The sequence below is a fragment of the Microcebus murinus genome, chromosome 8, assembly GCF_040939455.1.
Source record: "Microcebus murinus isolate Inina chromosome 8, M.murinus_Inina_mat1.0, whole genome shotgun sequence".
NCBI classification, from domain to species: domain Eukaryota; kingdom Metazoa; phylum Chordata; class Mammalia; order Primates; family Cheirogaleidae; genus Microcebus; species Microcebus murinus.
Window position 1 is genome coordinate 2,898,561 of NC_134111.1, and position 15,269 is coordinate 2,913,829.

Below are 15,269 nucleotides of genomic sequence, written 5' to 3' on the forward strand. Positions count from 1 at the left end.
CAGCCAGCCCCATGGGGTGTTGAGCACTTCTGCCTCTCAGGGGCTGGGAGCCCAAGTCAGACTTCGTTTTTCTCAGGAGCTAAGCAAGAAGAGGGCGTTGGGTTCTGCTGGGGTGCGGTCATGGGGTACCAGGCTGTGTGAAGCAGCCAGCTGTGGGTCCTGGCTTGGGTGGACTCCTGGAGGTTGCGCTTTCTTCCTGTGATGAGGACCCAGGCCCTGGGGAGGCCCGGTCACTTCCCGCAGGGAACCATTCCCAAGCCCCTGGCAGGGGCAGAAACAGGACAGACGCCATCGAGCATTCCTTGGTGAGTGTGCCCAGGTCACCCCTCTGAATTTCTGATAGCCCTTGGAATACAGTTTTAAAACTAGTCATCTGGATGTAACCTTTATGGTGTGGCCTTTGTCCTCATGAAGGGTCCCTTGGGCCCTGCAAGGCCAAAATACACAATTGGAGTGGGAGGTTCTCACGAAGCCCCGCACAGGCCTCCCCACCACCACCACCGCGATCTCCGCAGGCCTGTCCTGGCCCTAGGGACAGACTGGCAGCGCAGCAGCGTGCTGCATTGAGGCCGGCTCCCCAAGGACTCCTTGTGAACCACAGAAGCCACTGGTTTTCTCCCAGCACCTGAGTTGAAGCAATGCAACAACAGTGTTTCTTAAAAATACCAAAAGGCTCTGTGGTTCTGACTCTAAATGGCACACACTCAGGGAGCTGCAACTCTGGTGGCACTGGCAGAAAAATCTGCCTTTGTTTCAGCTCTGGGGAGGGCAGCGCAGGAGCGGCCGGGGCACAGCGGCCCCGGGGAGGACAGACGGAGCAGGGGTGGCACCACACCCCATCCCAGGCAGCAAGGAGGCTTTCGTAATCTGCCTTGTGTGTTTCAGTTGGTTATATAACATGCGATTAAGGACAGTATAGAAATATATAAAGAAAATGTTATAGTCACCCATTTGGGCTTATGGGTTTTCACTGAACTTTCAACTGTTCTTTAAGCCTGACCATTTTTTTTTTTTTTTTTTTTTGAGACAGAGTCTCGCTTTGTTGCCCAGGCTAGAGTGAGTGCCGTGGCATCAGCCTAGCTCACAGCAACCTCAAACTCCTGGGCTCAAGCAGTCCTTCTGCCTCAGCCTCTCGAGTAGCTGTGACTACAGCATGCGCCACCATGCCCGGCTAATTTTATATATATATATTAGTTGGCCAATTAATTTGTTTCTATTTATAGTAGAGACGGGGTCTCGCTCTTGCTCAGGCTGGTTTCGAACTCCTGACCTCGAGCAATCCGCCCGCCTCGGCCTCCCAGAGTGCTAGGATTACAGGCGTGAGCCACCGCGCCCGGCCCCCTGACCATTTTTATAATAAAATGTTGGGGGAAACCCCATAATCTCCTTATGCCAAGACAGCCATTGAAAAATAGTCCATTTCCATCCTGGGCGATGTTCCTTGTAGGCATATGCACTGTTCGCAGCGTTGTGGCCGCAGCCTGCAGTGTTCCTGCACGGGCTGCCGCGGGCACTTCTCCCCGCCTGCAGTGGGCTGCCGGCTGTGTGCGTGCTGTCGCCTCTGCTTGTACGTCCCTGTGTGCTTGGTAGCTGACGCTGCAGCTTCATCCCCTGAGAGAATACACCTTCCCAGAGGTGGATTCCTGCACCGGCCCCTCAGCAAGCCCGGCATCCTGCGCCCCTGCTGCTCTGGTCTTCCCACGTGCTCTGAGCCAGGCTAAGCCTTCTAGTTGGAGTCTTGGGCTTCCAGAAGGAAGAGTCAGGAGTGGGCAGGTGTGGGCATGAGTTTGAGTCAGGACAAGACTCTCCGGCAGAAGAGGCAAAACGAAGCCACCTGCAGCCACAGGAGGGCCATGGGCAGCAGTGTCGGTTAAACAGTGCCGGTGCCGGCTGTGGTCTCGCAGCTGCCTGGCCTCTCCCAGCCCAGTTTCCCGATCGTTTATAAAGTGTAAGTGTACCCAAGCCTCCCAGGTCAGGACTACGGGCTGCAGCTTGCCTGACCCCCACAGGTAGGTGGCGCCTGAGGACAGAGTGAGGAGCCCTGGCCCCAGCCCCACCTGGCCCCAGCCCCACCTGGCCCCAGCCGCCCCACCCTTCTTGCCAGAAGGAGCTCTGAGCTCTTCCGCTTCACCTGCAGAATTTCCCCAGAGGCTCTCTGTGTTTGTCTCCAATGGAGTGGCCCTCCCAGGCCAGTTCTGAATTGGTCCCTTAAGAATCTAGACCCTTAAAACTTTGAAGCCAGCCACTCCCGACAGCACGCTTGGACCCAAGAAGGAAGCACCTTCTTTGCCTGCTAGGATCTATGTGATTGTGGGCCCCACTAAGCCAGTGCCCACAAAAGTGTCACAACAGCTTAGGGTCACAGAAGGCACTAAACCAGGCGTAATTAAATGCCAGAGTCCACGATCCAGGCGAAATCCTGTGGGCTGTCGAGAGCTGCAGTTCGTGCAGACTTACAGCACAGAAGTTTCATGCTTTATCTTTGGAACCTGCGCCTCGGGCCTCAACTGGCTGTGTCACCACCATTCTCTGAGGGGCCTCCCTGCCCCATTACCCCCACCCCCACTGGGATTGATCCCACTGCTTGTCATTTGGTTCCCTGTTCTTTTGGTCCCACCCCACCCAGTCCAGACGCCACCTCTAAAACGGGAGAAAAGGCTGAGCCTGGCTGGAGGAAGCCCACGTAACCATGGCCACGCGGCACTCGTGTCCTTTGCTGAGCATTGCTGAAGCAGTTTGGAGCCTCTCGGCACTTCCCCGTGCCCTCCTGCCTGAGTTCCGTCGTTCGCACGGTAGATCCGGCCGCAGACCCCACTGACCCCGCCCAGCTCCTGGGGACAACAGTGAGCTGCCTGGGTGTCCAAGTTTGTAGCCAGCTTTGGGGTTGGAGGCAGAGGGACTGAGAGCACAGTTCCCACCACCCACTGCTCCCGGCCACCCCCGGAGGGCGGCACAGGCCTCTCCTGCTCCGAGGCTGCAGTTAGCCACCCTCTGGCTGCACGTGGGTGCTGGGCGCTTCCCAGCGGCCCCGGGACGGCAGCTAGGGAAACAGAGGCACTGCCTCGGCAGTCTCTTCTGGCCCTGTGAGTCCCTGGGTGACGAGGGTCGTCCCAGCATCACCGAGGGACTGCACTGGCTGGAGCACGTAGACGGGGGAGGAATGCGGGCCAGGGACAGGCGTGGTGGCTGCACAGACACAGGTGCCCACAGCTGCCGAGGTGGAGCCTTGGGGAAGGCCACACATCACACCTGCTGCTGCCCACAGGTGACCCGGGCGCTGAGTGGGGATGGTGGTGGTGACAGCCAGTGGTTCAGCCACGGCCTCCCCATCACCCTCAGCGACCAGCGTGTGCCCCATTCAGGGGTGAGTGCTGTGAGCCCTGGGCCTGTCCCAGTGCACGGCATGTGGCAGATGCCCGCAGAGGCCTGCCCTGGAGTTCCGAGGGCTTCAGGCACCACTCGGGCCAGGGCCACAGCGTGAGGCCATGCTCGCAGAAGGTGCCAGAGGCTTGCCACCCTGAAAGAGCATAATTTGCCAGCCAAGTCACTGAGCAGAGTCCCTGGCCTTCGTCTGGACAGCAGCAGTGAAGGGGAGCCCCGGAGGTGGAGCCGGCCCTGTTTGCGGCACCCCCTAAGCCCTCCTGGATGGCAGAGCTAACCGCCAGCCGATGCTCGGCCCAGCAGGACCCGTGTTCCTTCCTGGAGGGACCACAGAGCAGTGGGACTCATTAGTGCAGTTAGTTAACAAGCCACAGGACAGCCCTGACTCACCTGGAAACTGGTCACCCTCAGTGTCTCCAAAAGTGTGTAGTCCCCCTGCCCCAAAGCCCATGGGGGGCATCCTCACCTTCCTTGAAGCCCACAGGAGACCTCCCTTCCTTCTCTGAAGCCTACAGGGGTCCTCACCCGCTTCCCTGATGGCCACTAGAGTCCTCTTCCCTTCCCTGAAACCGTGGGGGTCTCCCCACTCTTTCCGGGATCGGCTGGGGTCCTCCCCTCCTTGCTCACTGCAGAATCCTTAGCTCGTAGTGGGGGAGGGGAGAGGCCTGGGGTTGGCTGGGCCCCGGAGGGGGAGGGGAGTTGCAGCAGGGCGGGGGCAGTGGGAGCAAAGGCGCGGGGGCTGGGGGCTCTGGGGCTCCTGGATGGCCGAGAAGGCTGGCTCACCTGGGAGCCCAGCGGGCCTCTTGGGCTGCCGTCAAGGGTCTCCGCTTGCCTTTCTTCTTTCCCTTTAAACTATTTTCTTCACCACGGAGCATTTGGGACATACAGAAGAACTTGCATAATGTGCATAGGAAATAAATCGTGACCGTGAATGTGGTGCCCGACTGCCTGCTTGAGGGTGAGGACACGGTTGGGGGCTCGTAGGCCCCTGTGAGCACCCCGGTGCCACCCCAGCTGTGTGTCATCTCATCACTCTCTATCATTTCTACGCACTGCATATCACTGAAAGGTGTTTTCTCGGGCTTTGTTTCTTGTTGAGGACGACGTCATACACGTTGTCATCGTACTCGGTCAGGTCTTCCTGATTTGCTTTTTCCCAGCCACGTCTGAACTTGCCACATTGACCCGTGTTGTGAGGAGCTGTCACTTGTCCATTTTTATCGCCAAGTAAAACGCACCCCCGGCAGCGCTGCCTGCCGCCCTCGTCCGCTGCTGGCGCGGGGCGGGCGCGGGGCGGGCGCGGGGCGCGCCTGGCAGAGGAGCCTGCACTCGGGCCGCGGCCCCCAGCCTCACGGCGAAGACACCGCGCTGGCTGTCCCCACGCTCGTCCGCAGCAGGTGGCAGCAGTCGCCCTGCACCCGCGCCCACGCCTGCCGTGGCCCGGCCTGGCCTTCTGCCGCTCCGGGGTGCGGCGTCTGCCCAGATGCTTTCGGCCAGTTTCCTCCTTGTTTTCTTTTCCTTTAGTTTCTTGGTGGCTTTATATGCCTACTTTAAGACAGATAATTCCAGTCAGCTTGCGATGGAAGCAACAGACCTGCTTTTCTTCCAGCCTCCCCACGGGCCGTTGGAACCCTTTCAGTGCTCTGCAGGCCGTTGCCTCTGTCTCTAGGTAACGCACAGCACAATTTCCTGAGCTAGTGTGATCCCAGCGCTTTGGGAGGCCAGGGCGGGAGGATCACTTGAGGCCAGGCTCGGGCATCCCCAGTGCTGGGACAGCTGCAGAGCCCAGAGACCTAGACTACAACGCTCCGTTCCCTTCGAGTATCCCATGAGGACGGCCTCCTCAAGGACAGATTAAAACAAGCCCAGACTGTGAAGACTAAAACAAACACCTGACTTCTCACTGCCCAGACGTCAGCCCACGTCCTCAAGCATCACGGACACCCAGGAAGACGCGGCCTCACTGCCCAGACGTCAGCCAACGTCCACAAGCATCACGGACACCCAGGAAGACGTGGCCTCACTGCCCAGACGTCAGCCAACGTCCACAAGCATCACGGACACCCAGGAAGACGTGGCCTCACTGCCCAGACGTCAGCCAACGCCCACAAGCATCACGGACACCCAGGAAGACGTGGCCTCACTGCCCAGACGTCAGCCAACGTCCACAAGCATCACGGACACCCAGGAAGACGTGGCCTCACTGCCCAGACGTCAGCCAACGCCCACAAGCATCAGGAACACCCAGGAAGACGTGGCCTCACTGCCCAGACGTCAGCCCACGTCCACAAGCATCACGGACACCCAGGAAGACGTGGCCTCACTGCCCAGACGTCAGCCAACGCCCACAAGCATCAGGAACACCCAGGAAGACGTGGCCTCACTGCCCAGACGTCAGCCAACGCCCACAAGCATCACGGACACCCAGGAAGACGTGGCCTCACCAAAGGAACTAAATGAGGTGCCAGCGACCAGTCTTGGAGGGATGGAGATAAGTGACCTCAGACAAAGAGTTCAAAATAGCCAACTTGAAGATGCTCATTAAATCTAAGACAACACAGAGAAGGAATTCGGAAGCCTTGCAGGCCGGGCGCAGTGGCTCACACCTGTAATCCCAGCACTCTGGGAGGCCGAGCCGGGAGGACTGCTCGAGGTCAGGAGTTCGAAACCAGCCTAAGCAAGAGCAAGACCCCATCTCTGCTAGAAATAGAAAGAAATTAATTGGCCAACTAAAATATATATAGGAAAAATTAGCCGGGCATGGTGTTACATGTCTGTAGTCCCAGCTACTCGGGAGGCTGAGGCAGCAGGATTGCTTGAGCCCAGGAGTTTGAGGTTGCTGTGAGCCCGGCTGACGCCACGGCACTCACTCTAGCCTGGGCAACAAAGCGAGACTCTGTCTCAAAAAAAAGAAAGAAGCCTTGCAGAGAAATTTAACAAAGAGATTGAAATTAAAAAAAAAAAAAAAAAGAAGAAGAAATTCCAAAGCTTAAGAATTCAGTTGGCAAACTAAGAAATGTACCAGAGTCTCTCAACAGCAGAATTAACCAAACAGAAGAATGAATTGGTGGGCTTGAAGACAGGCTATTTGAAAATATACAATCAGAAGAGGCTGGAAGTTCCAGACCAGCCTGGGCAACATAGCAAGAACCCATCTCTACAAAAAAAAATTTTTTTTTAATTAGCCAGGTATGGTGGTGCACACCTGGAGTCGCAGCTACTCAGGATGCTAAGTCAGGAGGATCGCTTGAGCCCAGGTGCTAGATACTGTGATAGCACCACTGTACTCCAGCCTGGGTGACAGAGCAAGACCCTGTCTCTAGCAATAAATAAATAAATAAACATTCTCTGTTTACTTTGTTTTGGTAGATGAAGACTAAGCATTCCTATGCCCTCACATACTCCTCCTCACCCCAGCTATCCCCCAAGTACAGTTAAAGCTCGAGTTTTTATTATATCAGTAGTCACTCGTCACATCATGATGCTTCCAAACCATTGTTTACATCTGAGGTTAATAGTGTACTTCATTTTCTTTTTTTTACATAACTGTTTGTTTTCCTTGGAATTAACGATTGCCTTGTCTTTTTACTTGCTTTGTTTTCTATCTTCATAGACTAATTTTTTTTCTAAATGATTCTCAAATCTGCCACACACCTGCCATTCATTTTTTTCCCACCAAATGCTCAGTCTATCCATGCCCCACTTTTCCTAGAGCCCCTGTCCCTCTGCTCCTGACAGGCCCAGCCCAACGTACTGTTGACATCCTGGATCTGCCTGGGTTAGAGCTCCTGCTTCCCAAATGTCTTTTTTTCTTTTCTTTATTTAGTAAATGAGATACATAGTCCAGTGTCTTCCTAAAACAGGATTCACAGAAGAAAAATTTCCTAAGCCTTTGTATGTCTGAAGACATTGCTCCTCTCCCCAACACTTGGTTGATAGTTTGGTTGAGTCTGAGAGCAAGTTGATCATTGTCCCTCTGTCTTGTGAAGACATTGCTCTGTTGATGTTTAACGTCTAGCATTGCAATGTAAAAGTGTCTTTTTATTTGTGGTTCTCTCTGTCCAGATGCTTTTTAATCCTGGGTCCCACCCCCACACTCACTAGCTGGGTACTTGGTGAGCCACTTCAGTCTCAGTGACTTACGAACTCCAATTCTGGTCATTTCTGTCTCTTTTCTCTATTTCCTCTCTCCCCACTTCCTGGAAGCCTTGTTGGCTGGCGCGTGGGGCACTGGGCTGGAAGACCCTGCTGGACAGTGGTGGTCAGAAAGCCCCCTGCTTTGGGGGATCCCCAGACGTCAGGTACAGGGAGGACTTTGCTCTGGGGCGGAGACCCTCCAGCTTCCAGTGGGGGATGCGGGGACAGGGATTAGTTAACCCAGTGGCAAGTGTCTGGGCACTTTCGGGCAGGGGCTGGGGACCACCATGGTGTGTGCAGACTGTTCCTCGTACCCCTGAGCCATGAGCTTCCCATCACAGCACCTCCAGAGAACACATCAGAGAGGTGGCTGGCCCCTGTAATCCTAGCACTCTGGGAGGCCGAGGCAGGTGGATCGCTCGAGGTCTGGAGTTCGAAACCAGCCTGAACAAGACCCCTTCTTTACTAAGAAAATCGAAAGAAACTAATTGACCAACTAAAAATATATATACAAAAAATTAGCCGGGCATGGTGGTACGTGCCTGTAGTCCCAGCTACTTGGGAAGCTGAGGCAGGAGGATCACTTGAGCCCAGGAGACTGAGGTTGCTGTGAGCTAGGCTGACAGCACGGCACTCACCCTAGCCTGGGCAACAAAGTGGACTCTGTCTCAAAAAAAAAAGAGAGCTGCCTGGATGTGAGGGGTGGGTCACCTGGCCGTCTCCGTGCTACACCACAACCCCTTCTGCCCTCTTCTGTTTGATGCCCCGTCCCACCTTTCGGCAGACGATAAACCGGAGGGCAAACAGCTGCTGTGTCTGGCGATCTGTGTGACGGACAAGAGGACAAAGCAAGGGCCACGGCACATGGGGAGACAGAGCTGGGGCGTCTGGGCAGAGGCTGGCCGGAGGTGCCTGCCGTGTTTGGCAGAATGGGGTGGGGGACTAGGCAGTGGAGGTGGGGTTGGAGGAGGTCTCTAAGCAGCAGGAGTGTGGGCAGGTGCCCTGGCTCCTGAGCCCGCCAGCAGTGGTGTGTGCGTCAGGCAGGGTCTCCAGCGCCAGCTAGGCAGGAGCAGGTGGAACTGGGCGGTGTCCTGGGGCAGGTCGCCCTGTCTGTGGCTCAGCTGTCACACCTGCAGGAAGAGGTAAGGGTACGAACATTTGGCTGCTGGCCCCACAGGCAGGTTCCAGCGTCTGCCTGGCCCTTCCTGTCCACCACAGGCCTTGTCTGGGCACAGGATTGGGGCCCGAGGGCACGGCAGTGTTTTGAGCAGAGAAGGTGCAGCGCGCCCACCGCAGCACCCTCGTGGGCACTACGCAGCCCTGGCAAGGACTGCTCCCTCTGGCCTGGGCCAGCAGCCAGGGACATAGCCGGGAGCGAGGCCACCCTGCTGGGCACCAGGTGGTGTGCAGGGAGCTGTGGGGCCGGAGGGGCTCCGGGGCTTTGGTCAGCTCCTTGGGTGCCCTCAGAGAAGACCCTGTGCTGAGTCTGCGTGTCTGTGTGTGACAGACTCGTTTCATGTTACCATTTTGTTATATAGCACACTGGGACCAACACTGCTGACCAGAAAGCACCGTCTGCACACGACTGCCGTCCTGGGTACCCGGCAGCCATCCCTGAGCGGGAGGCCCTGTGTGGGCCGGGGCCGGGGAAGCTCAAGTGCAGACAGGGCAGGCGAGTCTGCAGGGCCATGCCGAGGCACTCGCGTGGGCGGCCTGGCTCCGACCCCGTGGGCAGAAGCTGCCCCGTGGGGACAGGCATCCCGCGCCTCACAGGTGGTGCCCGCTGGGTGTCCCGTGCAGAGAAGGCCTCTGCAGGGGGCAGCCAGGGCCTGGGGACGTGGAGGAGGGAACAACCTCCGATGCTCTGAGGGGCCGGGCTTAGGCAGGTCGTCTCCAGCAGCTCCCTGCACCCCCATTTTCTCACAAACCTGAGAGTAGGTCACTCATGGATTCTTAGAGTGATTCATGCCCATGAAGGAAAAAGTCAAGTCGTTCCAGCGTCTGTTCCCTGAAAATGGAGCCGTCTCCCCAAGATGCCGCCTCTGCAGACATGGGCAGAGGGGCCTTCGCTCCCCTCTACTGTCTGTGCTTGCCGGGACATGTGATCACTGAGCCAGCCTCCACCCGCTGCCACAGCCTGGAGCTCATGTGCCCTCTGTGGCCACCAGAGCCAGCCCCTGTGCACGTGCCCTCGGGCACTCCCACGTGTGCTCAGGCTGGCCCTGCCCTCCTGCGGGAGCCGGGCCTTGCAGGCGGGGAGGCCTGGCGGTGGGGGTCACCGTGCCGCATTCAGCCGAGGGCGCGCTCCGCCCGCAGGCCATGGTGGTGCTGTGAGAGGGCAGGGTGGGAAAGGGCCGGGCCAGGCCAAGTTCTGGAGGCAGCAGGTGCACCAGGGGCTCCACAGGGGTGAGGGGTGAGAGGCTGGTTCAGAAAGGTGAAGGGACTCTGGAAGGGAGCCTGTGGCTGCAGCCTGTGCTGCCCCCCGGCCAGGGTTAGGGACCCTCAGCCCCAGGGATCTGCCTCAACTGCCCTCGAGACAGTTGAGGACTGTCAGGGACAGTCAGGACCCCTTCGGTCCTGGGTGTAGGGTTGGTGTGAAGCATGTCCCAGCTCTTCACCCGTGGGTGCAGGTGCCAGGGCCCCTTCGGAGCATCTTCCTGGGAGAGGCAGGTGGGGTCCCCTCAGCCCCCGCCTCAGTCCTGCCTGCTGACCCCCAACCCGGCCCTGGACACTTGGTGCCGCTTTGGCGGCCGAGACCCGATGGAAGAAGAAAGCTGCTTGGGAGCCCTCTGGGCCCTCGTCCGGCCCCTGGCAGGGCCCAGGCCTGCCGCAGGTGGTGTCACAGCCTCTTCACTGTGACAGGAGGGGGGCGGCAGCGTCCGTCCTGCCGCTGAGCTGGTGGCTGTGACAACAGGGGTCTCTTCTCCTGAGCGGTCAGGCTTGGTGAGCCCTGATGGTGGGGTGGAGGCCCCGCCCTGGCCTCGCTCCCTGGTCCCATTCGTCTGCTGCTGGTCCTGCGGTGTGCGCCGCGCCCTGCCGCGTGCAGGCCTGGGGTAGTCCCGCCCTCCAGCCCTCGGAGCCCTGCGTGCCCAGGAGCTGCGTCCGCCAGCGTGGACAGGCAGTACCAGGCAGGTGGCGGGTGCGGTGTGCAGGGAGGGCTGGTGTGCCCTGGCGGGAGCCTGTGAACACTCCTCCCCACGACCCACAGCTTGTCTGCACAGTTAGCTGGGAGCCCTCACGGCCAGGGCCTGGGCCTGCCAGCACATGGGGCCACAGGGGATGTCGGGCGTATGGCTGTTACCTGTCTTCCTGGGCAGCCTCTGCTCACAGTAGGGCTGGCCTTGCTGCCTGCCCTGGAGCCCTCAGCCAGCCACCCCTCCTGCTTCAGAGCGCCAGCCTCTGTGGTGGCCTGCAGTGGGACCACACCACCTCGCCCAGTGCTGTGCCCAGCCCCAGGCCCTCCCTGCCTCTGGGAGATGTGCAGTCAGATCAGGGCAGCTGCCAGTGGACACCGCGGGGTGCCATGTGCTCCCTGCAGCCCTGCCCCGTGCCACGTTTGGGGAGCAGATGGGTCGGGTGCTCTCTTGGGCCTTAATGAGGAGGGGAACAGTGTGGGTGTGCATCCATGTTGCTGTCTGGGGAGGCTGAGAGAGGACCTGGGGGCTCCTGCCCCACTGTGCAGCAGCCAAGAGGAGGGGCACCCCAAAAATAACACTACAGACCCCTCTGGGCTGACCACACATGCGCTGGGCCATCCCAGGTGCATCTGGCAGTGGCCGCCATATTTTACCCACCTGTCCAAGGTGTCTTGTCGCTCCCAGGCATCATTATAGCAAGGCTGGCAGGGACACAGGTCATCCTGGGCCTCTTGCCAACCAAGTGTGGTTGGAGTCGATATTAGGTGATGAGTCGCAGCTTCAAGGACCCCGGGCAGGGAAGGCCAGTGGCCTAGGACTGGGAGTAACCCTCACTGGCCCGTGCCCAACCCCTGCACCTGCTGAGCAGCTCTGTGGGCAGCACTGTGCCTGTGCCATAGACAGCCAGTGAAAACTGCTGATCCTGGGTAGCCGTGGCTCCGGGACTGCCCTGAGTACAAGGTGCTTGGTGGCTCCACTCCCAAAGCAGTGAAAGTCAGATCGTCCCTCCCGAGGAGCCAGCAGACAGGAGGGAGCTGGGCCAAGCACTGCAGGGCATCGTGGTGGTCACACTTGGTGTCTGTGTGCCATTGGCAGAGTCCTTGGCATCTCTGATCCCAGGTTGCCAAATGGCCTTTGAGCTAAACATAGGAGTCGCTTGCTATCAGGTGAAGCTGAGGCCCATGCAGTCAGGAGCTCATCTCATCTCCTCTCCCATCTCCTTGCAGGAAGTTCTACTATATCACCCTGCTGCGAGACCCTGTGTCCCGCTACCTGAGCGAGTGGCGGCACGTGCAGCGGGGCGCCACCTGGAAGACCTCGCTGCACATGTGTGACGGGCGCACGCCCACACCGGAAGAGCTGCCGCCCTGCTACGAGGGCACGGACTGGTCAGGCTGCACGCTGCAGGAGTTCATGGACTGTCCCTACAACCTGGCCAACAACCGCCAGGTGCGCATGCTGGCTGACCTGAGCCTGGTGGGCTGCTACAACCTGTCCTTCATCCCTGAGGGCAAGCGGGCCCAGCTGCTGCTGGAGAGCGCCAAGAAGAACCTCCGCGGCATGGCCTTCTTCGGCCTGACCGAGTTCCAGCGCAAGACGCAGTACCTGTTCGAGCGGACGTTCAACCTCAAGTTCATCCGACCCTTCATGCAGTACAACAGCACCCGGGCGGGCGGCGTGGAGGTGGACGAGGACACCATCCGGCGCATCGAGGAGCTCAACGACCTGGACATGCAGCTGTATGACTACGCCAAGGACCTCTTCCAGCAGCGCTACCAGTACAAGCGGCAGCTGGAGCGCAGGGAGCAGCGCCTGCGGAGCCGCGAGGAGCGCCTGCGGAGCCGCGCCAAGGAGGCGCTGCCGCGGGAGGACGCTGAGGAGCCCGGCCGCGTGCCCACCGAGGACTACATGAGCCACATCATCGAGAAGTGGTAGTGGCGGTCACTGCCGCGAGGAGGCCCCTGGGGGTGGAGCAGGGAAGCAGGACAGACGGATCCACACGCAGACGGGGCTCCCCCAAGACTGGCCGGGAGGGCGTCCCAGACCTGCTCCGCAGGAAGCAGACGCATCCTAACAGTGGGGCGGGGCTGGGGCCGGGAGTCCTGCTGTTTCTCCCAGGCCAGGGGTCTGGGTCAGAGCAAAGCGAGCTTGAGGGAGGCCCTGGGCAGGGTGGGCCTGTGGGCCAGAGGCGTCCCTGTTCTGGTCCCCACGTCCCTAGCACGACAGCTGAAGGTCTGAAGAGACAGACAGTGGGGAGTGGCCTGCCCCCAGGAGCACGTCCCTCACCAGCTATGCACACGGCACACGCTCAGCCCCTCTGCCCTGCCGGGAGGGTGAGAGACCAGCCCGGCGACTGGCCTGGGCCCTGGGAGCTCCCAGCTCAGCCACCTGCTTCAAGGTCAGGGAGTCCAGCCCCCAGAAAGCCCACTCCCCTCTCTGGCCCATGGTCAGAACCTGCATTCCAATTTCATGCTCCAGGTCAAGGGCCAAAGCAGACCTCCGGGCCCCGCAATCCTCAGACTGGGGGTGGCTATGAGGGGCAGGCCCCATGCTGCCTACCCCCATCCATGGCCAGAGTGGTGGGCCAGGCACAAGAGGCTGTAGCCAGGGATGCTGCCACCTGTGCCCGAGCATGAGTATCCGGCTGGCCTTTAGGGGTGACCACCCAGGCAGGCCAGGCTCAGACGGTGGGGGGGGAGACGCAGGGGGAGGAACAGAGAGCTCCAGCTGCCCCCTTCTCCTTTCCAACCTCTGGAACTTGTCAGCAGGCTCCTCCAGCCCCCAACCCCATTACTGGGACATTTGTCCAAGGGCTTAGATCCCACTGCTCCTGTGGCCCCGTGTATGAAAGTACAATCCAGCTTCCGTTGTCCGGACCCTGGGACCACAGCTGCTGCCCATGAGCCATGCCCGGGGCCATGGTGGTCAGGGAAGGGGGCACAGGCTTTCAGATTCTCAGCTAGGGTTGGAAGAAGTGGCCTCCCTGGTACCCGGGCACTCAGCCCTCCGCACCTACCTGTCCTTGCATTCCTACCCAGCCCCTAAGGCTGGCAGCTCTGTCCCCAGCAGCACCGCAGGCCGGCAGTGGCCCTACCAGAAGCCATGTCACATATCCATTGTAAGCTCTTGCACAGTTCCCCGTCCCCCGTGCACCCTAGGAGGGCAGGCTGGTGTCTTCTCTGGTGGGCCCACACCCAGGCAACAAGTGCCCCAGGCTCTCCAGAGAACAGGTGCATGTGCCCAGGGGCTGCAGGCCATCTGACCGGGGGGTGAGTGTTGCAGCTTCGGCGGATCAGATGGACCCGCGAAGGAAGATGAGATCAGATGTGATCAGATGAGGCTGCTACTCAGGAGGAAGCGGCTTTCATCGTGGCTTGTCTGGCATAAGGGCCCTCCCCTGGGCTTCCTACACTGGCCATTTCGCCTTGGGGTAGGGCAGTCAACAGGCCAGGTGGGCACTGTGCCAGCCCATCCCAGAGCCACCTCCAGGCGGGTGTGTCACACTAAGTAGGCGAGTGCCAAGGTGATTTAGTAGTGTAGTTCTTTAAAGGGAGGGCAGAGTCAGTGTTGGGGGACCTGCCCTGGCACTTGTCATTTGGGGTAAGTGCACTCCTGGGAGGAGGGTGGGGCATGTTCAGGGGAGCCTGGTGTCTTGCATAAGCTACATTGGATGCCGTGGCTTCCCGTTAGGAGGTAGGCACCCAGCTGGTGGCCTGGCTCAAGAGGGCCCTCCTCACCATGGGCTTCCCACGCGTGCTGGCCCGGGCACAGGGTCTGTTCTGCACGTATTGGAATATGTTCTAACTTGTGCCCTGCTGTCCCCGCATGCACGGAGGCACCGGGCTCTTCTCGGTCTCTCTGCTGCGTTCGGAAAGCAGTCTCTTCTCAGGCCAAGGTGCCAGATGTGGCAGTGGCTGGCAGTGCCCTCAGCCTGCCACGTGTCCAGCCCAGCACCTCCCACTCAGGCCACCTGCTTTGGGGCAGAGGCTCCTTGTGCCTGCAGCATCTAGACTCCGAGGACTGTGCCGACGCAGGCATGCAGCGCTGACGGCCCAGTCACCAGGACCCACAGACCTGCAGGCGTCCCCTCCTGGAGGGGAAGCCAGGGACAGCAGAATCGTCCAAGCAACAACTCTGTGAACTTTTCGGGAACTGGAATTGTTTAACTTGAACCCAGGAGCGTTTAAAGCTTTATTTATTTATAGCTTCTTAAAAAAAATGTGTTGAGAAGAAAATTTTTTGGTTATTCATACAAAACAAGTTGATGATGGAAAAGCAAGTCATAATCATCTAATTGTTTTTGTCTAGGTTGAGAATGAATGTTAGCGGATGAAATAAACCCTGAACAGGAGCTGCTGGCTCGGTGCTCTGTGGGGCGTGGCCTGGGAGAGAGTGGCGATGAGTGGGCGTAGTGAAAGCAAAACGTGGGGCTTTGTCATCACCACAAACAGTAACCATGTATTGATCATTAATTGCAATATTTGGGAAGATGACACCAGTTGAAAGGAAGGCTGGTGCCATTTGGTCACAGCCTCAGTGAAATGTTTTCCCCTCAACTCCTGAAATTTTGAAGAATTTCGAATGACAACGGGTAGAATAGTTCATGGACACCCA

At 58.9% G+C, this 15,269-nt stretch overlaps 1 protein-coding gene across 1 annotated transcript in view; it reads left to right on the plus strand.

Moving 5' to 3' along the window:
• Positions 1-15,006, plus strand: part of HS6ST1 (heparan sulfate 6-O-sulfotransferase 1) — a 46,902-nt gene extending 31,896 nt beyond the window's left edge. Inside the window, exon 2 of the mRNA XM_012749994.3 lies at positions 11,882-15,006. Within this exon, the coding sequence (XP_012605448.1) occupies positions 11,882-12,590 (709 nt within the window). The 3' untranslated portion in view covers positions 12,591-15,006. The remainder of the gene's footprint in view (positions 1-11,881) is intronic.
• Positions 15,007-15,269: the final 263 nt, after the last annotated feature.